The following is a 23,027-nucleotide window of genomic DNA, read 5'->3' on the forward strand; positions in this document are numbered from 1 at the left end:
AGAAAATCATTTACTAAAATCGTTCAATAACTAAATCGTTGTGTGTGTATGCAGCTTAAGAAATAAAGTGAAGTAGGCACTGAATACATAAGCTATGAGTTGTTTGTGAAACGAGCAAGTCAGTCCAAATATTAGCAAGTGTAAGTTCTTATAGTGAGCAAACAGAGGCCAGTGAGGATTGTCCAGGTGATGCAGACAGCAGTTGCTTGTAGTGTAGATATTGTGAACTCACATTTCTTGATTATACTTTGTCCATATGTTCTTGTTAATGAATAGTTTCTGGTTAGAGTGGTCTCCTTCTGTTTAACTTCAGTTTAATGCTGGTAAAATGCCGAATTTGGTAAGAAATGCACTTTTACAAATTATGCACTTCTAATAATTATACCCTACTCAGCCCAGGGGCCTTCAGCCTCTCATATGAAACTTAAATAGGCTTTGCCTGCATGTGTATGCAATGAATACAATCATCCCCCAATACCCTCCCACTAATATGGCTAGCAATAAATGCCCTAACATAAACAGTGAATACCACAGAGCTAAGAAGAACAAGGTCTAATATGCATAATATGCTTTGCAAATAATTACAAATTAGATGGTCTGCAGCAAAGTGTACTGCATACTAGCAGGTAACCTCATCATTGCTGCAGACCATCTAATTTGTAATTATTCGCAAAGTGTACTGCATACTAGCAGGTAACCTCATCATTGCTGCACACCATCTAATTTGTAATTATTTGCAATGATGTAGTTCAAATGCTTCCCTGATTAAGAGAATATTGTAGTAACCCTACTATAAGGCCATCTTAATACTAAATTACAATTTTTAAATGCTAGAGTCTACCTGTCTTCTAAAGGATTTTTTCAGCAGGATGGCAATGTGCCATGTCACAAAGTATGCATAATTTCAAGCTGGTTTCAAGAACTTGGCAATGAGGTCAGTATACTCTGATGGCCTCCACAGTCCCAAATCTAAATCCAATAGAGCACCTTTGAGTATCTCTATGGAATGTTTCCTGCACCTTGTTAGATACTGTAAATGTCAGGTTGTTTTGGCCGCAAGGGAGAGCTACTCAGAACTAGAAAAGTGTACTTAGTAAAGTGGCACTCACTATTTATACAATACAGAACAAATCCATATAACAAATATTTAAATAAATAAAGTATCATGGTATAAAATACAGACTACATCCTTATAACAACCATACAAAACAAAAACCATCTTAGGGACTGCATACAATGCAGAGTGAATCCGGGAGACAGCCATACAATACAGAGAGCATCCCATTGAACTCAGTGCAATACATTTTACTACTGTCATACAATACAGACAGCATCACAGTAACAACCCAGAGCTGATCCACGATAGGTTCATTGTGTGACAGCCTAAAATGTGATGAAAGTGGAGCCCAATAGAAACATTGATTTAGATCATGTCAACCACAAATATATTGCCATTTTAGGCTCTTAAATGTTAAGGTGCCTACACACTTAGCAATATTTTACACGATTTGCCCGATTCCGACGCATCGTGACGACAAATCGTGTAAAATATGTCCTAATCGTGAGTATCTACTCACGATCAGGATGCCGATGCGCGTCCCCGCAGGTCTTACATCGCATCTTCAGATCTGCTGTGCTGTAGGGCAGATATGACAATCTCAGTCACGATGCACTGGAATAGTTAGGAGGCACGATAGATCATTGTGCCGGGGAGCTGCTGGGGAGAATTCAAGGGGAAATCGGAAACGATGTCGGATCTTGAGCGCATCGCCAAGTGTGTAGGCACCATTACAGATGTGAATATTTTGTTTACTATACATAAACGTAGCATTAACTCACAGCGTTCATTCCTTGTCCATAGAAAGGCACAACTGCATGAGCTGCATCTCCCATTAAAACACATTTGCTGTCCAAGCAAAATGAGGAACATTTAACAGAGATCAAAGCTTGTGGTGGCAGTAGGAAGAAATCTTTTTTTAAGTTGTTCCTATAAAAATAGAAATGTCATGCCAACATACATAGAACTAATAATAAACTTCTACACAACTTTAACAGTACAATGGTTTAGAACAAGAGGAAGTTATTTTTGGAAATTTTTGTATACTATTATGGATAATATAAGAAATATTTATGTCTAACGTCTTGCTATTTACAGCCATCCTCCAATTTGGTAGTGGGTCTGCAGTTTGTCACACAACTCCAGCTTTTTGAACCAAACTTGAAATTTCCAATGAGACCATTTTAGTTGCATTGTGATGGGTATGAAGTCCCGCTGGTCAAATTCCCACCACCATAATACTGACTGGTTCTAAATCCCAGCAACCAAAATCCTGATAGGGACTAAATACAGATGGTGAATATCTAGACCAAGCATGTCAAACTCAAAATACCAACCGGGCCGAATATTCAAGGTCTAAAGCTGGCCACACATCTAAAGATTATCTGTCCAACCAGCCAACTAGTTGATTGGTTGGAATGAAAATCTGGTAAGGAATGAAAGCAAATGACAATCAGCATTTTGCTCCCAAACGCCGGAAAATAGACCAAAAATGTTGTTTGAACAAATAGTTTAGATCAAACATTTAACAAACTTGACTGAACAATCATTTTCATCTGTTTTCTGGCATTTAGGAGCAAATTGCTGATCACCAGTTGCTCCCATTCCTTACCAGATTTTCATTCCAACCAATCAACAAGTTGGCTGGTTGGATGTAAGTTGGTCTAGTGTGTGGCCAGCTTTAGAGTGTGTGGGCTGCAAGAATAAAAAAAGTCTTATATGCAATTTTAACAGGGTTATTATTATTAATAAAAACCAATGCAGTGCCTCCTGTAGTACTGCCCCTTATGAAATGCCCCATGTATTAGAGCTCCTTATGCAATGACACTGTAGTTGTGCCCATCATGCAGTGCCCCCTGTATAAGAGCCCCTTATGCAATGCCCCATTTGGAAGAGCTCCTTATGCAATGCCCCCTGTATTAGAGCCCCTTACGCAGTGCCCCCTGTATTAGAGCCCCTTACGCAGTGCCCCCAGTAGTGTCCATTATGCAGTGCCACCAGTAGTGCCCCTTATGCAGTGCCCCCAGTAATGCCCCATATGTTGTGCCCCCAGTAGTGTCCATTATGCAGTGCCACCAGTAGTACCCCTTATGCAGTGCCCCCAGTAATACCTCTTATGTTGTGCCCCCAATGTCACTAGTAGTGCCCCCAGTAATGCGCCTTATGCTGTGCCCCTTCCAGTATAGAACAAGCCCCACTCCCCTGTGCAGTACTTACCTCTCTCTTACTTACCTATCTTCACGCTGGCCTACGCTTCCGGGTAGACGCCTGCCGATGACTGGATCTAACTAGATCCAACAGGGCAAGCCGCTCACATCGCGGGTGACGTAATCCGCGCACCCGCGAACTGCATCACTTGGAACGCTGGCCTCTGAAGCGATTAGAGGCTTCTTTAGTCACAAATATTATGCGACCCAATCACCCCTGCCGTGAATGGAGCTGAGCTCCGCATTAATATATGTATTTGGGCCCACACTGTTGGGCCATATAAAAATGTTTCTGTGGGCCGCATGCAGCCCACGAGTTTGACATGCTTGATCTAGACAGTCAAAATACTAACAGGGTCATAACTTAGACATGGATAAAATCCGGGATTTTGAACCTGTCGTGATTTTCATGTGGCAGTATTTTGTCTGTTTCGGTATTGTGGGTGTCTGGATTACACTTTGAGTCCTTTAGAGGAAAAGCGCTATATAAATAAAATTATTATTATTATTATTATTAGTGTTGGGATTTTGGTTTTGGGATTTTGACTACATCCCATTGCATCTCAGAATGAGCTGCTCTTTTCCTGTGGCTGTATTGTTACTGTAGTACAGCACTGGCAAAATCTGATACTTCACCAGCAGTCTATGAATGTATGACAACACGGACCAATAGAAGCCACAAACAGAGAGTTTATAGCTTCCTATTTGTTCCTTTCTGGCAAACTTAGCTGTACTAAGCGCTGTGATAGCAGTGGTACTGTGACTGGGCACTGGACTGGTACCAATGATTCTGGACAATGTAAGAACAGCTGATCTGTAGCTGGACACTAGGCTTGTATCGGTTTTCTGGATGCTTTAGGAACAGTGGATTGCGGTTGGACACTGGGGTGGTACCAGTGGTTCTGTACGCTGTAGGTGACTGGACGCTGGGCTAATATTGGAGGTTCGGGATGCTGTAGGGACAGTGGTTCTGTGGCTGGACACCGGGCTGGTACCGGTGGTTCTGGACGCTGATGGAACAGCGCTACTATGATTAGGCTCTGGAGTGAGTAAGAGCTTTAATGAATGATCACAGGAGAAATCCAGTGTTAGGACTTTGGGGAGCACAGGACTTCACTTTTGACAAGCAGCATAGAGATACGTTGCACTGGCAACTTGCCAGCATTGTAAGAAGTTCTGGCTGGTGGCTGATTGGACAAAGGATTATGAAGAGAGTTACCATTAGTGGTGCAGCAGTCAGCTAACCTGGCTTAACATGGCAGCGCTCATACTGGCGGGAGACTATGCACGTGGGACACCGGAGCAGCCTGTACTGACAACAAGCAGGCACTGGTGGGAGCAAGAGGATCAAGGCACCCCAGCCAGAAGAAGCCGAAGTGCAGCCATGGAGAAGGCTAGTGGTCGACAGGACACTGCAGTGCGGTGCTGACAGCCTATCAGCACCCACACAGGTTAATGCTGGGGTCTGTGGCCGAGGTCTCTGGGGCTAGTCCTGAATCTTCTTTTTAGACATTTTATAAGGCAAACGGGAAAAACAACAGTGAAGTGACACAAAAAACATTAAGGGATGGATTCATTTAGCTGTTTCTGCAGAAATCAGCTAATGTAATAGGCTGATAAATGTGAGCTAACCCAAGTGCTAGTTACTGTATAGCTCTGATGAGGTCATGAATGCCTTTTCAGTAGACCTGGATTTTAAGCCACGACCACCTCATGTACAGCAGTCTCTCACTGGTCATATGAATGTCAACACATATTGGTAAAAAGAGTTTAATCCACATAGAGAGAGAGCTTTTCACTAGTTCCTTTTTAATTTTGTACCAGTCTTCGGGATCCAAGGTCTCTTTTGCGTCTCCCATGCCAATTCATGAGCATCTTTCAAGGGTTGATTATGAGGGGTATATTTACTAAAGTGCAGGTTTTTAGAAGTGGAGATGTTGCCAATAGCAGCTGAGAGAGATAAATGTATTCCCCCCTATGTAATCAAGCATATATAGTTATAAATAATACTGATCTCTGATTATTGCTTTATGAACTAATAACCTTTGCTGAAAATGTGTGTTTCTGCATGTTCCCCCTAGTTTAGGATTAGCTGATTTAATCTGTGGGTTATTTCCCCTGCTGTCTCATCTAGAAATTTATAGATGTTTATAATGTAACAAATGTCTTGGTGTCATATGCTTAATGTTTGAAACCACCTCAAAAGAGGAAGTGCACCAGACTCTGGAAATACCCTTGTATCTAAAGATTAGTATGTCTTACTTCTCCAAACCACATCCTGTTTTTCTGTAACAAATGAGATACTGTGTGTTTTAAAGAAACTGCTATATTAACCCCATCGGATTAAACGTGAGTCAGTCTCAATCTCTTAAACACGACCTGCTGTTTGATTTATTGGGGATCCCAGTCGACTGGTAAGGGGGAAACACAGAACTGACAATCGAAGGGACTTGGTAGTGGAACATCTCCTACATTTCATGGGGGCTCGTCCGGGATTTCTGGGACCTGTGCTGCTGCTACAGAATAGATGACACCACGTCCGCCTGCTGTACACAACTACTGACAATCCCGGGTGAGTGATTTCAAAGTTATGATTTCAACTTAATTACTCCATCAGTGTTTGTTTACTGCCTGTGAGACAGTCTATCTATGTGTAGTAAGTATACCTGGTATATTTTGAACCCGATTGTCTGTTTCTGAATTATTTTCATGATACAGTAAAAATTAATGTTATATGAATGCCATGTAATAACTGTTTGTGTACTGTTACTCTCTGGTATAAGAAACATATTAATGAATACAACTGTCAATTGCAATCTGTAGGTTCTATTGTACATTCTGGTGTTTTACAAAACAAGGATATTTCTTTTGTGGTCAGTATTGGTTGTCATGTTGATAAAGACATAATTGACAGATTTGTAGGACAAGGATTTCCTGATTGTTTGGTTGGTTTACCTATTAATTTTGTACCTCTGCAATTTGAAATACTGTGTTATAGTGATAGTAGAAAATTACCCCTGTCAGTACAGAGAATTATTGAACAAGGAAATCCCAGTATTTATTCTGAACATCAGTGGCAAAAGAAAACGAACAATATACATAGAAAACTCAGAAAATAACAGATTTTAGACTAATTATTACAGTAATCTAAGCAGTGCGATACAGTTGAGTAGCCCACTACAGTATTGTCCCGTGACCTGATCCCTCACACAGACATGGGTGCACAAGTTAGTAAGACGGGGGAATTGAGTCCCCTAGAAATAATTTGTCAGAGAGAGGGCGCGAAAGCTCTCAAAGGTATTTCTGTTATTTTCAAAAGAGCAGGATTTCCACCTGAAGGTACGCTAGACCCTGACAAATGGAAACGGTTCAGAAATAATAATATAGACTGGTTGACAAAGAAGAGTTATTTGGACACTGTCACAATATGGCAAACAGTTACACAAGAAATAGAGGATGAGCATAGGAAAAGGTCTGATTTAAATGATGTTATAGATAACCCACCACCATATGTACCAGTTAGACTGGCAGCTCCATCAACTGCAATACAAAATGAAGTACCCACATTAACATCCCAGAACCTGTATCCCAGAATTGACTTAAATACCATTCAAGGGTGTGGTATAGAATCACAAGATAAAGTAAATTTAGATATAACTAGAGGAAGAGAATGTACGTTTTGTCATTTTTGTGTCCCAGAGGGTTCAGAGAAATGTCCCGCTTGTGATAACTGGGTATCACCTGATGCCCCACCATGTAATCAAGGTAGTAATGTAACTAATACTTCCCTTACAAATAAACAAAAAATGTCATATGTACTAAAAAGACTGGCACCCCATAACATGAGTCCTTGTAGGGGTACAATAGCGGGTCCAGAGGGACATCACATTTTACCTATAAGAGTACAAACATCTCCAAATTCCAGGTTTAATGCAGAGCAAGTAGATCCTGCAAATGGTCCTGAATACATTGAACAAGAGGTATATAACCCATGGTTTCAATCTGATATGTTAAGAATTGTTAATGATTTGCCTGATATCAGACGACATCCACATACGTTTTATCAGAAAATGGAACAGGTTAAAACTATTTACAGACCATGTTGGGTAGATCTGGAACAAATTGTAAAAGCATCAGCAGGACATGGAGAATATGATAAAATGATTGCAATCATTGTTCAGGGAGTTCAACAGGGCAGACCAGAAATTGTGGCACTTCCCACAGTAGGAACAAGATATAGCCAACATAGTGGAAACTTGTTACTAAATAGAATACAATGGAGATGTGCAGAGATTCAACAAACTGCTCCAGCTGCACCAGATTTAGTTCAAAAAACAGACACAGTACGGGCATATTATGATAAACTAATTACTAGACAGGAAGAAGAAGGTTATCCTGTTACAGAAATAGCAGGAGCTAGGCTGTGTAAAACAAAGTTTTTGAATGGACTTAGAAATGACTTGAGAACTCAGTTATTTCAGATCAGACCGGAAGCCATGGTAATGGATATTGAAGGAATTTTACAAGTATTGGAAGGGATTGAGGATGTTGAACAGGATAAAAAAGACCGTAAAGCTACAAAAGCACAGGTAGTGACGGTGAATCTGGTTCAGAGTCAGCCACCGCGGCAGAGAACAACTGCAAAGCAACCAACTAAAGGTTATACACAGAGGAAGCAGTATGACTCCCAAGGTAATGATATGACAGGCAAGTGTTTCTTTTATAAACTTCCAGGACACTAAAAAAAGGATTGCAGAAAGCATCAGAAATATTTGTTATCACAGCGACAGATGTCTGAACATCCGTACACTGCAGGAATGCAGCACCCACAAGCATGAAGATATACAGCTCCCGTGTCATCAGTGCCTGTCTTTGCTTCACTTCAGGATAACACCACACCCACAGGTACTGTCACTGTTACTTTACCCACAGGACAAGAACTCGATTGTGTGATTGATACCGGAGCTCAGAAATCAGTTTTTATGCATGATCAGATCCCCCCTCAACTTCTTACTACAGAGACAATACAAGGCACAGGTCTGGGAGGTCAAGCAATGCCTCTCAAAGAAAGTAAACAACTCTTTCTGCTTATTAATGATGAACCTACTCCAGTTCCAGTGGCATTCCTTACCTCTCCCACCTGTCCGGTGAACCTGTTGGGAGCAGATATACTCGCACTTATGCAAGCCTCAATACAATACACACCAAAAGGAGTCAAGTACACCAGCAATATTCCAAATGAGGTGAGCAATAGTATTGAGGCAGCCATACAAGTTTATCTATTTCAGGAACATCCAGCAATTGACTCGCTGCCACAATGGATTTTAACTGTACCTGACAGACTGTGGTCAAAAGGAAAGACTGATGTGGGACTTCTACAAGTACAGCCAGTACAACTATCCCTCAAACCAGGTACCATACCAGTCTCTGTTAAACAGTACCCACTCACACCAGCACAAGAAAATGCTATTTCACAACAGCTGCAAACATACTTGGACATAGGGGTCATAATACAATGCAGGTCCCCTTTCAACACCCCTCTCTTCCCTGTAAAGAAGCGGGGTACAGGAAAACAAGGAGAAGTACAATACAGACTGGTTCATGATTTGAGGGAAATAAACAAGAGACTGTTAGTCAACACCCCAATAGTACCAAACCCACATACTCTCCTAAATCAGATACCACCCTCAGCAAGATGGTTCACCGTAGCAGACCTTGCAAATGCTTTTTTCTCTGTCCCTATTACAAAAGATTCCCAGCGTCTACTAGCATTTACACATAAAGGAAAACAGTATTGCTGGACACGCTTGCCACAAGGGGGTGCCACTTCACCAAGTGATTTTTCTGAAGCTATGTCCACAATACTTCAAGCATGGAGACCTTTATTTCCAGATGAAACTCAACTCATCCAGTATGTTGATGATTTACTGCTAGCTACCACATCTATAAGCAAGTGCCAAGAAGAGACTGTATCCTTGTTAAAGTTCCTGGAGGAACAAAACTGCAGAGTTTCCAAAGAAAAACTACAACTAGCAAAACAGAAAGTGATCTTTCTAGTACATTGCATCTCACACGGCACAAGGCATCTAACAGAGGAAAGGAAGAAGCTGATATTACAAGCCAAGGTACCAAAGACTATAAAACAAGTCCGTTCCTTTTTGGGTCTCCTAGGATATTGCCACGAATGGGTCCCCCTAGCCTCGGTATTTATGCAGACACTGTATGACAGCACCAAAAAGGAGGGCCCATATCCCACTCCCCAGAGGATGGAAGAAGCAGTGACGCAACTCAAAGTAGCTGTCACCACTTCCCCGGCCCTAGGCTTACCTGATTACAGCAAACCCTTCACCCTCTACTGCCACAAAGAAAAAGGCCATGCACTAGGAGTGCTCACCCAAAAACATGGACTGAAGCAACGACCAGTGGCCTACTACTCCAGCAAGCTAGACAACATTATCCAAGGGGCACCTACTTGCATCAGAGTGGTAGCAGCAGCAGTCTTAAAAGACAAAAGCACAGACATCGTACTTGATCATCCGTTAACTATTCAAGTACCCCATGCAGTAACAGAAATACTTCAACAAGCCAGAACTAAACACCTTTCAGCAGCAAGGCTAACCAAATATGAAGTGGCATTACTCAGTGCAACTAACGTAACTATAAGAAGATTTACTACCCTCAACCCCGCCACTCTCCTTCCAAGCTTACTCGAGCAACAAGAAGATCCTGAATCACTAGATTCAAAAGGAGGGAGAAATATGGTCTATCCAGACTTACATGCCTGCACCGCAAGTGATGAAGAGCAAAATGATCAAGTAAGGGACGATAAAATATACAATTCAAAAAATTTTGACTGTCATGATTGTCTGGCCCTTATGGATCAAGAAACCTCACCTTTACCACATGTTACAGACACTGCTCTCCCAAATGCACATTATGAACTGTTTGTAGATGGCTCTAGATATTATGAAAATGGGACATCTTACACAGGATATGCTGTAACCACACAAGATGACATCATAGAAGCAGGACCACTACCCTCACATCTATCAGCACAAGCAGCAGAAATAGTAGCTCTCACAAAGGCTCTAGAATATGCAGAAAAAGCTACAGCCAACATCTATACAGATTCAAGATATGCTTGGGGGGTTACACAGGATTATGGAAACATATGGAAAAGCAGAGACTTTAAAACAGTGACAGGCAAACAAATACAGCATGCAGAACTTATAAAACAACTTTTTCAAGCACTTGAATTACCCCATAAAGTAGCTATTATTAAGGTTCAAGCACATACCAGAAATCATACCAGCATAACCAAAGGGAATTGCACAGCAGACAGAGCAGCAAAACAAGCAGCTAAACAGCCTTACAAAGGCATAACAGCATATGTCACACAAACTGAAGGTACAACAACAATGCCAGATTTTCAAGACCTACAAAAACTCCAAGAACAAGCAGGACCAGAAGAAAAATCATCATGGGAAAGGAAAGGAGCCTGCAAGGAGGAATTCACAGGACTATGGAAAGCAGGTAACCTATTATGTCTACCAAGGGCATTGTACCCACCCATGTGTCAAGTTACTCATGGTCTCACGCATATAGGAAAAGACCAAATGGGAAACCTGGTAAAGGAAAGGTGGATAGCTCCAGGATACTTCCCAGCAGCTGCACGGTTTGTACAAGCCTGCTGGATCTGTGGGATCTCCAACCCAGGACAAAAGGTAAAGACTACCATGGGAGCCATTCCAAAAAGTTATTTTCCTTTCCAGAGACTGCAAATTGACTATATTCAGATGCCCAAAGTTGGGATTTATGAATATGCATTGGTCTGTTTAGACACCTTCACAAAATGGATTGAGGCCTGGCCAGTAGCTAAAGCCACTGCAAGGAACACAGAAAAAAAACTCCTCTCAGAAATCGTCTGTAGGTATGGAGTACCAGAGGTAATTGAATCAGATAGAGGCACACACTTCACAGGAGAAGTAATGACTCATATCATGGAAGATTTGGGGATTCAACAGGCCTTTCACACGCCCTACAGGCCACAGGCCAGTGCCCTAGTAGAGAAATTCAATGGAACTCTTAAACTTAAGATATTAAAAGCAGCACAAGAGACAGGGGAAAATTGGTTAGAATGTTTACCAATAGCTCTGTTTAGTATAAGAACCACCCCATCTAAAGCCACAGGGCTGTCTCCATATGAAATTTTGTTTGGGACTATCCCTAAGATAGGATGTTATTATCCACAAGAAATGCAACATAAACATGCTGACTTAACTGCATATGTAAAAGCCTTAACTGAAAAACTCACCTCTCTGCATTCTCTAGCTTTCGCCTCTCTCGCAGATTCTAAGGCAGATCTCAGTCCACATCAGCTGCAACCAGGTGACTGGGTCTATCTGAAAAGACACGTCAGGAAATCGCTGGAACCCAGATATGATGGGCCATACCAAGTGTTACTGACTACTCCAACATCGGTGAAAGTTAAAGGGAAAGAGACTTGGATTCACGCGTCACATTGCAAACTCGCTAAAGTTAAGTTTGATTATTTTTTTTAAATATGATCATGTGGAAAGAATTAATGGGTCCTAATCCAGATAGAGGTGTGTGGGGATGCATTATGTGTATAAGCCTCTTTATAGTGCTCACCTATACATATTTCTTTGGAATAATGATAATAGAGGCTGAGGAACAGAAGAATTTTACTCAAACTAATCATACCTTGACAAGAGGAAAAAGGGACGTTGCAGTGTGGCCCAACTCAGTTATACAGTCCCACATGATGGTAGCTCGAGCATTGAATTTGACTGATTGTTGGATATGCACACATGCCCCAGTCAGTGCTAGGTCCATGCATTGGGTAGCAGTACCACTGACTTTATCAGAGCTTAAGGAACTTAATTATAGTCTGGGCAGCACATATAACAAAACAATGGCAGAGACTCCTGTCTCATTTATGACAGCATATACCATCGGATATCCACAATTCTGCATAGAAGCACCTCCAGTCACAACGAAACTAATCTTTCCAGATGGGTTCGTATTAACTCCTACTCAGGCACGAGTAGGACAGGTAAAATGTTCACAGGCCCAAGTAAATTTCACAACAAATTCCACTCATAACAAAGGATATTATCTAGGATGGTGTGACAAAGGACAACTGGTAGTACACCGAGAAATCAAAGTGCAGATTAATCAAACCAATGCAATTATACGAGAGTGGTTCAAAGCAAACGATTCATGTATAAATAATCGAGACATACTAGGCCCATACTCCCAGAACATAAGTGAATATCGCAGAATAACCCGACACAGCAGAGATTCAAGTGTGCTTCAAGTGGCATACGGAGTGGTTCTGGGATATACATATATCCTAGAACAAGGGTTGTATTTTCTGTGTGGGAGACGTGCTTATAAGTGGATACCTTATGGGGCTTCAGGCATGTGCACTATAGGACGAGTCATTCCTGCAGTGCGAGTTCAGAAGGAATATACTGTAGAACAGGTGCAAGCTGCCCAACATACTCAACAACTAGCCCGCCGTAGTATAAAGAAAAGTAATACACATGCACATGACTTAATATTCATTCCATGGTATAAGAAAATGGGCTTAGCACTAGCAGGAGGTACAATACAGAATGCACATAACATAGAAGCCCTAGCAAAACTGCTAGACAATGTAACCCAAATATATGATGAGACATTAAGATTGGTGCTGGATGATGTAAAAATGATAAAGAGGGAAGCCCAGGCACATATAATGGTATTGGATTACTTGACAGCAAAAGAAGCTCAATAGAACTGACTCTATAGAAGAAGCTATAGAGGAACATTTAGATAAAATACAGGAATTAAAGGAAGAATTCAGGAAAAAACACAATGACCCTGAATATGACATTTCCACAGATGGATGGTTTTCCTGGCTCAATCCAGCTAACTGGTTTAGTGGGATAAAAGGATGGATTGTGGGCATTTTGATGTTCCTTCTGAAAATAGTGAGCCTAGGATTATTGATATATGTATGTCTTAAAGTGTTTTTCTGTTGTTTTTCAGTTTGTAAAAAACGTGTGACTAACGCATTGGACTCCTCCAAATACAAAGAACTGCAGAAGAGCTGGGCAAAGAAAAGTCGTGAACAGCTTACGAGAATGGATATGTGTGATTCGCGCCTTTAAGCCCCCCGCTTGGACAGTATGATTAGCATCATCTCAGTGGGGCCATAGCCATTAGCACCATTCTTCCTAAACTGTTTGCTTAACTGTATGATAGGTAGACAAATTGTACTGCCAGAAGCTCAACTGCTAGATCAGATTAGTTATAAAAAGGAGGGAATGAGAGAGATAAATGTATTCCCCCCTATGTAATCAAGCATATATAGTTATAAATAATACTGATCTCTGATTATTGCTTTATGAACTAATAACCTTTGCTGAAAATGTGTGTTTCTGCATGTTCCCCCTAGTTTAGGATCAGCTGATTTAATCTGTGGGTTATTTCCCCTGCTGTCTCGTCTAGAAATTTATAGATGTTTATAATGTAACAAATGTCTTGGTGTCATATGCTTAATGTTTGAAACCACCTCAAAAGAGGAAGTGCACCAGACTCTGGAAATACCCTTGTATCTAAAGATTAGTATGTCTTACTTCTCCAAACCACTTCCTGTTTTTCTGTAACAAATGAGATACTGTGTGTTTTAAAGAAACTGCTATATTAACCCCATCGGATTAAACGTGAGTCAGTCTCAATCTCTTAAACACGACCTGCTGTTTGATTTATTGGGGCTCCCAGTCGACTGGTAAGGGGGAAACACAGAACTGACAATCGAAGGGACTTGGTAGTGGAACATCTCCTACACAGCCAATCAGATTCTAGCTTCTAGAAGGTGCTAGATCAATGTTAGAAATAATCTGATTGGTTGCTATGGGCAACATCTCTACTTTTAAGAACTCGCACTTTAGTAAATATACCCCTGAGAGAAAAGTAGCTGGAAGAACACAGATATAAGGCCCAGCTTTGTTAAACTTAATCTTTTCAAACTTAATCTTTTCATTGGAAGTACTCCTAACAGGTCACTACACTAGTACATCAGTCATCAATCAATTTAATTCACTGATGATCTCTACAGGGCTAGGCCATAGAAACTGAGCAGGTTACCTCTATGAATAAACTGAGCCCACATCAGCAGGTTGATAGATGACCGAACAAACAAGACCAAGAAACATATTTGTCATTATTTGCCAACACTATAGTTATTTCAAAATAATCTTGGTTATAGTTTATAGAAGTGATTCCCAAACTGTGCGCCACAGCACCCTGGGGTGCCTCAGGCTGGTGGTCCAGCACCAAATTAAATTATTTATGGTCAATGTAATGTAAATATGTGGCCATACAGAAGCACAAACCTGTCCATCACCACATAACTAAACCTAAGTATGACAGGTAAGCACAATTTACTTCACTTTACTACATTTTTATCAGATTTTCTCAAGAACAAACTTTTGGCTTAGGGGTGCCATGAAAACAATGCTGATACTCTATGGCGCTGTGATTCAAAAAAGTTTGTGAACCACAGTTTTATAGTTTTAACTACAATATATTGTGTACAATTGATGGATACACCAATCACTTTCTTTATTTAAAGATGATATTAATGTATCTTCATTCACACAGGAGTTTCCCTTGGGTGTTTTAAAAGATCCCTGAGTTATTGTTATACATTATGATATATTCCAGTACACAGTCATTTCTCAGATGTTTTCCTCCTTAAAAATTATAAAATCATAATTACAAGGTGATTACTGTACATTAACTACTGTACATAAAGTTTTTATTTATAACAATTTAAGATTTAACAAAATCTTACTGTCCAATTAAATCTACAGAGTCTGGAAATTGTGTCTTGAAGAAATCCAATACTTGATCTTCTGTGCGGAGTTTTTCAAAGTCTTCAAACGGCATGAACAGAGTGCATGTAAAAGATTTATCCTGGGGGCATAAAATAAAAATTCATAATTTGTAGGTAGAAAATTTTGTACCTAAATATATTAATACAATGTCTCCAAACCCTAGGATTGTGTTTACCTATATTAAGCTATGGATATTTCAGCTATCAACATCTAAAACAGACTGATTGCAAGTATCATACTGTATCTCCTAACAGTACAAATTTTACATTTACACAATTGAGGTATGTTTATAGAGATGATTACAAATAAAGCTACTGATCACAACACACAATGCTTTACCATTTACCTTCAGTGTAAAACTAACATAGGTCACTCAAACTCAATCTCTTACCAAATTGGGCAGAGCAATCATCATAAATGTATTTCTTGGCCATATGTGCAAATAGTTGGGTTCCATGGCAAACTAAAAAATATGATTAAATAATTATGATACAACTCTCCAATATATATATATATATATATATATATATAATATATACACATACATATACACATACAGGGACATACATACATACATATATACTCACACTTGCAAAAAACACACACATATGTATACACATACATACTGTATTACATACAAACAAAAAAGGCTATGATCCACTGCTGTCACCATATCATAACTGAAGTGACCCCGTTGTTTAAGATAATAAAAAATGAAGAAACTCTGCACTCACTAAATTTAGTGCACCATTAACCATACTTGCCCATTCACCCAGAGTTTCAGAGAGACTTATGAATTTGGGGGAGAGCAGTGGCATCACCAGGGACAGGGCCCACTTTTGGGGCTTTCGACCAGTGCAGCCAAACAGGAGCACCCCCACATAGAGGGAAGAGTCCTCCCAATCGTCCTGATTTCAGTGGGACAGTCCCGTTTTTTGGGCACTGTCCCACCCGCGGGCCGAAGTGTCCTGCTGGCAGTCGGGAGGTTGGGGACACCCTCTGCTTTGCTAAGCAAAGAGTAGCAGTGCCAGTGAAGCTGAATGGATGCCGCATGTGTTCATTCAGTGCAGGGAGATGGCTGAGGGCAGCCCAGCTGCTGATGGAGTGCTGGGCTTGCCCCCAGCATGACGTAAAACGGGAGGCGTGCCATACGGCACATCCCCAAATAACATCATCTAGGGGTGTGGCCTATGGAAATTAGGCCATGCCCTCTTTCGGGCATGTGCCAGGGGTAAAGGGTGCTAACAGATAATGGCACAGGGCGCTGCTCCACCTGGAGCTGGCCCTGACCAGGGGGGTGCGGACCACACTGGGTGTCACGCTCAGAGGGGGTGACACCAAAATGTTGGCTCCTCAGTCATCCAGGAGCCAGGTGCTACACTGTCATGTTTTTTTGTGCATCACACGGCTCCCGGTCACTGGAGCTGGCAGTGTGGGGAAATTCTCTGGGGTTGCCTGGCATCTCTGGGACTGCTGAGAACACCCACAGAGAGACGAAATCAGGAGTGTGCCGATCTATTTGGTGCACTGGGTTTTACCGACCCTGGTGCACTGGGTGTCACCGATCCAGCGACACAACTGGGGGAGAGTTTCCCAGGAATCTCAGTAGAAGTGGGTGAAATGCTGGAAATCACATCAAAACACTGCGGGGTTGGACCTCGATGGAGCTATTTGTCATGCCAGACCCAACTCCTGCACACCTTGACTTTCTTTTCCATGATCCTCCCAGAGAGGGAGTTGTCAAAACAGGCATGTATGCCATTGACACTCCATCCTGAAAAAGCTCTACTCTACATTAAAAACAAAGATAGTAATTTTAACATATTTTGTAATAACAAACTCAAGTTAAAGTCTTCCCATTTAATCAGTCATATGCTAGAAATCTCCTAGAAATTTAAACTTGACAATACTTTTTTCTACACTACAGGGTCAATCCAATGAGGTGCGAGTTTGTTCTATGAAACTCTCACACTTCGCACAAATGCTTGCTCTCAAGAATCGCTCAATCCAATTAGAAATGGCAACTCGTGGGGAGGGTTTCTATAGCATGCAACTTGGGAGAAGGGCATGAAAAAGTGGGGAAACCATCCTAGACCCTGAAAAAAATGACAATTTCGATAGCAGAATTATACTTAAGACTGTTAGTGGGCAGAAGGAAAGTACTGGAGGTTTTGAAATGGTTGATTTGCGCATTTGCAAAAATGATAAAAAGCTATCTTTTCCTTTAATCTCAAATGGATTAAAAGAAAATGTAAAGAAATGCAGAAAAAAAGGTGATTTTGTGTCAATTTGAGGCCACTTTTACTTTAAAAAATAAACAAATAAATGTTGTGAGTGTTTAAACTAATCAAAAAGTTGATTTGTGGGTAATTTGAGGCCACTTTCCTTTTGGAACATACAAAAATGACATGTAATTATTGGCCCAGTTAAGCTAATTAATGCTTAATTAGTCATTAGGGGGCTGTCTAAGGGGGTCTGCACTGTGTCCCATTTTTTTTCCCTTAGAATAAAGATTTTCCCTACCATCTCACACCCTCAGGTAGGTGTGCACAAAAAAATTGTGATTTTCCTCTGCAAAAAAATATGCCAGTTTGTAATTGGATTGTAACTGCACTTTGCAGGGGTGTAGTAGGTATTACCGCCGGCCGGGGGGGTGCCTAACCCTAAGTTCCCCCGGGAGCCCTAAACCTAACCCTCCCCACCCCGCGGCTGTCCGCACCCGGCGCCCGGCTTACCTTCGTTCAGTATGCCGGGCATCGGTTTTCCGGCGTATGGTTAATGACAGGCGTCGAGTTTTCGACACCTGTTATTAGTACCACGCCGGGATTAGAAAGTCTGGAAGCCGGCGATCAGCATTTAGACCGTCGGCTTCCAGACTACATCCCCTTTGCAGTGCGAGTGTGCCAGGAAAACGGTTCATGCAAGCCAACTCGCACCGAATATATCACATATCACTTAGTTATCAAAAGTAATAATTGCTGCAGTATAAATTTTTTTTCTGGATTGAGGCCTACCTGCACGCAGCCTCTATTATACATTTAGGGAAACAAAGCGGGTGCAAGAGAGATGTGACTACAACAATATTGTGTAAACAAACAAGGCATTATCATTATCAGGCATGTAAAAAAATATATAAAAGCAATAATCCCGAACAAGATAACAGTTCCACTAAAAATAATAGTCTTGTAAGGTGTTATTACTAATTGCTGCTACCAGAGACAATATCCCCCAAAAGTAGCAAACAGAAGAAATATGTAGGCAGTGCTAAAAGTAGAATAACACTTCACCAGTGAAAATAACATTCCATGTTGCAAGCAAATCTAAAGTAAAAAAAATTAAAAATAAATAAATGAAAATAATACAAAAGAAAAACAGTTGTTTTACATTTACGGTTGAGTCTCCCATATCCAAATATTTAGAAATACAAAATATTCCGAAATACATAATTTTTTTAGCATGTCTGAGATAGTGAAAACTTTGCTCTTTACTGGTTCAATGTACACAAACTTTGTCTAATGCACACAATTATTACAAATATTGTATTAAATTACCTTGAGGCTATGTGTATATGAAACATAAATGAATTTCATGTGTGTAGACAAACTTTGCTTGAGCCACAAAATTATTGAAAATATTGTATAAAATTACCTGCAGGTGGTGGGTATATAAAACATAAAAGCATTCTGTGTTTATATTTGGGTCCCTTTCCCAAGATATTTCATTATGGTATGCACATATTCCAAAATACAGAATATTCCGATATCCAAAATACCCCTGGTCCCAAGCATTTTGGATATGGGAGACTCAACCTACTGTATATTGCTGTTTTTTTTTAGAAAGTAATGTACAGTATTTTATATTTGATTACAACATGGTGTGCTATTTTCACTGATAAGGTGTTATTCCACTATTTGCACTACAAATGTAAAATTAAGTGAAAGATTAGAACCAGTGGCGCATTTTACCTAGGGGCTGCAGGGCGAGTTCCGCTTATCGCACATCAGATAGGCAGTTCCAGGGGATGGGGGGGGTTCTCCCCCTGGGACTGCCACTGCCAGTCCATACTGTCTCTGTCAGAAAGCGCTTCTGATGGGAAGTCTCTTCTGCATTTATTATGGCTAGAGCCGTAACTAGTCTTTTTGGTGCTCTGGGCCAGAAAGAGCAATGGTGCCCGCCCCCCCTCCTCCTCTTATTTTTCAATAAGGAAAAAAAGACGCGTGCCCGATAAAAGGGTGTTGCCTCAAGGGGAAGGGCCATGACAAGTCTGATTTCTCCCTTAAGATGATGAAGGGGTACCAATACCATTGTACTACTGTTATCCAGGTGTCGTTGACAAATTCAGAGTGAATCCAATGGCTGCAGTGATGATACATAATAACTATGTAGTATAACTCACCAGATCTAGATGTATGAGAGCGCTGGTAAAACTGCACCTGTAGCAGAATTTGTCAGTCAGAACAGCTATGCACAAGCCTGGAGCTGGCAGTGTATCTCACCGACTGAAGATATAGAATAGTACTCCAGGTGCGCTGCTAAAACCTGGGTCGGGAATCAGTGGCTGTGTTCGGGGCTGCCATCAGAAATTGTGGGGCCGAAAGCTCCATGTGTAAGATGTCTGACTGCCATGCAAAAGGTGACAGTATGACAGTATTTTGAAATGTGCATTAAATAAAAGAGGATGCGACTGAATGTGCTTGGGGAGAAGGCCAGATGAAGGGGGATTCGGCCAGTGAGGAGATAGGGGTGGCCAGGAGATGTCAGGGATAAAAGAAAAGGAAGCTACAAGTGAGAAAGATTATAAACAGAAAATGGACAGACCTGAGCAGCGCCCCCTGCCTAGCAGATGCAGCCCATATCCGTTGCCGTTTTTCTGCTCATTCACTGTTTTACTTGTTTTGGTGGGTTTTTTTCTGTTCTTTTATGTGTATTTAATATCAAGTGTGTGCTTCCGCACAGGGGTTTTGGACTGCAGCTTGGACAGCCCTCTCATAGTAAAAAGGTAGGAGCCGCCGATGGTTAGTACCAAGCCATATACAGTACAATTGGAATCTGATGTAATAGGTTCTGAGATTTGGAACCAATGTGATCAGCAAGTTTACCTCTAAATTTATAGCTGCAATCACTTATAAGGCACAACCATATTTATAACTGATTGCCACTTTGAATTTAGTGGCAAACTTGCCAAAATCACATCTGTTTTCAGAATTTATTACATAATCCCAAGGTGTTATATAGTCTGCAGGATTTGCCTTTGATTCAAATAACATGAATACTGCTAGGAATCCCACCATTAACATGTACAGTAGGTGTCTACAGTTGGAGTTAGATATTTACACACTAATGCTGGCCATACACTAGCGCGATTTAGAGCCGATTGCCCGATTTTAGACGCATCGTACGATGAATCGTGTGGAAACCATGTAGTCTTTAGGTAGGATACAATCCGATGCGATCTCCCGATGCTGTTCTATCGTATCGTATGATCAGATGTGCAGCTCATAATATCTATCGTAATGGTATGCAGATCGTGCGTGCGAAAAGAACCAAATCCCCTGGCCAGGACTGCCAGGGAGTTCAAGGGAAATCGTTCGATGTATCGCATCTTACTACATCGAACTAGTGTATGGCCAGCATAACGAGTTAAAGTTGTGGATCTGTACCAGCGGTAAAATTTCTGGGAATAGTAAACTGATATACTGTGTGCACAACGTAGCCCCCATATTCTCCGAGTTTATGGAAAGGAACCAGTAATGCAATATATTATTATTATCAGCAGCTATAAGCATTTGCTACCACTTGTCAGTATTGGATTTGTTTGTTATATTTAATAGTTATGTACTGTTTAAATAAATTAATGTCAGTTGCAGTATGTACATTGGATATACTCTTATAGTTTCTTTAAGCACAGATTTGTATTACTGTAGTCCAAAGTCAGACTTCATTCAAATCAAAGTGGTATTTGCAGGTTAAGTAGAAATTTCAGCAGCTGACCCCAGACAGAATATCTATCATTTAACCAGACTGATGTCTTTTACTTCTGATTAATAAGAAGTGGTCACCAATATTCCAATCTTCCCCAGTAAATAAGGTTTCACCCTTCAAATAGATGGTATGGTTCACTGATAGGTCATCCACAGTTACTTCATCAAATAATAGTGTGATACATGAGTCTGGTCAGGAACATCCAGCCAGTATGCTGAGCTAGATACCGTGCTGATGATTCCTCAATAATTATAAGTTCACACTTATTTTAGGACCTTACTATTGGGATGCAGACTGTAGACAAAGCTGGGCCTTATATCTGTGTTCTACCAGCTACTTCTCTCTTGGGGGTATATTTACTAAAGTGCGAGTTCTTAAAAAGTAGAGATGTTGCCCACAGCAACCAATCAGATTATATTTAACATTGATCTAGCACCTTCTAGAAACTAGAATCTGATTGGCTGCTATGGGCAACATCTCCACTTCTAAAAACTTGCACTTTAGTAAATATACCCCTCATAATCAACCCTTGAAAAATGCTCATGAATTGGCATGGGAGACGCAAAAGAGACCTTGGATCCCGAAGACTGGGACAAAATTAAAAAGGAACTAGTGAAAAGCTCTCTCTCTATGTGGATTAAACTCTTTTTACCAATATATGTTGACATTCATATGACCAGTGAGAGACTGCTGTACATGAGGTGGTCGTGGCTTAAAATCCAGGTCTACTGAAAAGGCATTCATGACCTCATCAGAGCTATACAGTAACTAGCACTTGGGTTAGCTCACATTTATCAGCCTACTACGTTAGCTGAATTCAGCAGAAACGGCTAAATGAATCCATCCCTTAATGTTTTTTGTGTCACTTCACTGTTGTTTTTCCCGTTTGCCTTATAAAATGTCTAAAAAGAAGATTCTTTTAAAAAAGAAGATTCAGGACTAACCCCAGAGACCTCGGCCACAGACCCCAGCATTAACCAGTGTGGGTGCTGACAGGCTGTCAGCACCGCACTGCAGTGTCTACTCACGGATATTCACCTGTATTCATCTAAGCGGCTGCACTGCCACTATACAGCTATGGCTAAGTGGCCATCACCACTATCGGTATGTATTAGCATCAACCCTATACCTAGTGTGATCTGGCTCAGTCCTGCATAGCCTGCAATTCCGTCTTAATGCCCACACCCTCAGAAAACATAGCCTATGTGTAAATGCCCAGTGCCCAGCCAGCTGCACCCATTCATCTGCAAGCAGAAATGCTGCGGAGTTGCATAGGACTCTGAATTGCCTGTTTTTGCCCTAAGTTGCATATGCTCAATCCGGATGCATGCACACATCACAAGATCCATTCATAAAATGGACTTATGCGCAACTATGAATCGGGCACACACTGAAGAGTTGGGACAAAATACTAGTAAAATAGATCATGCTTTTGAACAATAAACCCATTGCTAAGAACATACCTTATGAAAGGTTAGTAGGAGAGATATCCCAGATTTCTAGTCATACTGGAAATTACTGGCCATACACAGTATCTCTAGTTGTAAGTTGACAGCCTCAAAATAAACTTTAGTTTAGATAGAGGGAACACCACTTCAAGTATGGATGAGAGCAGTGACGGCAGCGGACCCCGGAGCGGTTCCTAAGGTAAGTATTGTGTTTGCATTTTTCAGAAGGGAGACATGGGGGCATTACTACTGGGGGCATGTCTATAGGGGGGCATTACTACTGGGAGCATGTCAATAAGGGGGCATGTCTATAAGGGGCATTACTACTGGGGGCATTACTACTGGGGGCATGTCTAGAGAGGAGCATTACTACTATTAGCATTTCTATAATGGGCATGACTACTGGGGGCATGTGTATAGAGGA

The 23,027-nt window shown here is 41.0% G+C and overlaps 1 protein-coding gene across 1 annotated transcript in view; it reads right to left on the bottom strand.

Moving 5' to 3' along the window:
- Positions 1–23,027, bottom strand: part of KMO (kynurenine 3-monooxygenase) — a 142,402-nt gene that overhangs the window by 18,851 nt on the left and 100,524 nt on the right. Inside the window, exons 8-10 of the mRNA XM_088481624.1 lie at positions 15,565–15,636; positions 15,131–15,252; positions 1,840–1,987 (exon numbers count right to left, since the gene is read on the bottom strand). Coding sequence (XP_088337750.1) covers positions 1,840–1,987; positions 15,131–15,252; positions 15,565–15,636 — 342 coding nt within the window. The remainder of the gene's footprint in view (positions 1–1,839; positions 1,988–15,130; positions 15,253–15,564; positions 15,637–23,027) is intronic.

Source organism: Taudactylus pleione, unplaced genomic scaffold, assembly GCF_031769625.1.
Source record: "Taudactylus pleione unplaced genomic scaffold, aTauple2 ptg000275l, whole genome shotgun sequence".
NCBI classification, from domain to species: domain Eukaryota; kingdom Metazoa; phylum Chordata; class Amphibia; order Anura; family Myobatrachidae; genus Taudactylus; species Taudactylus pleione.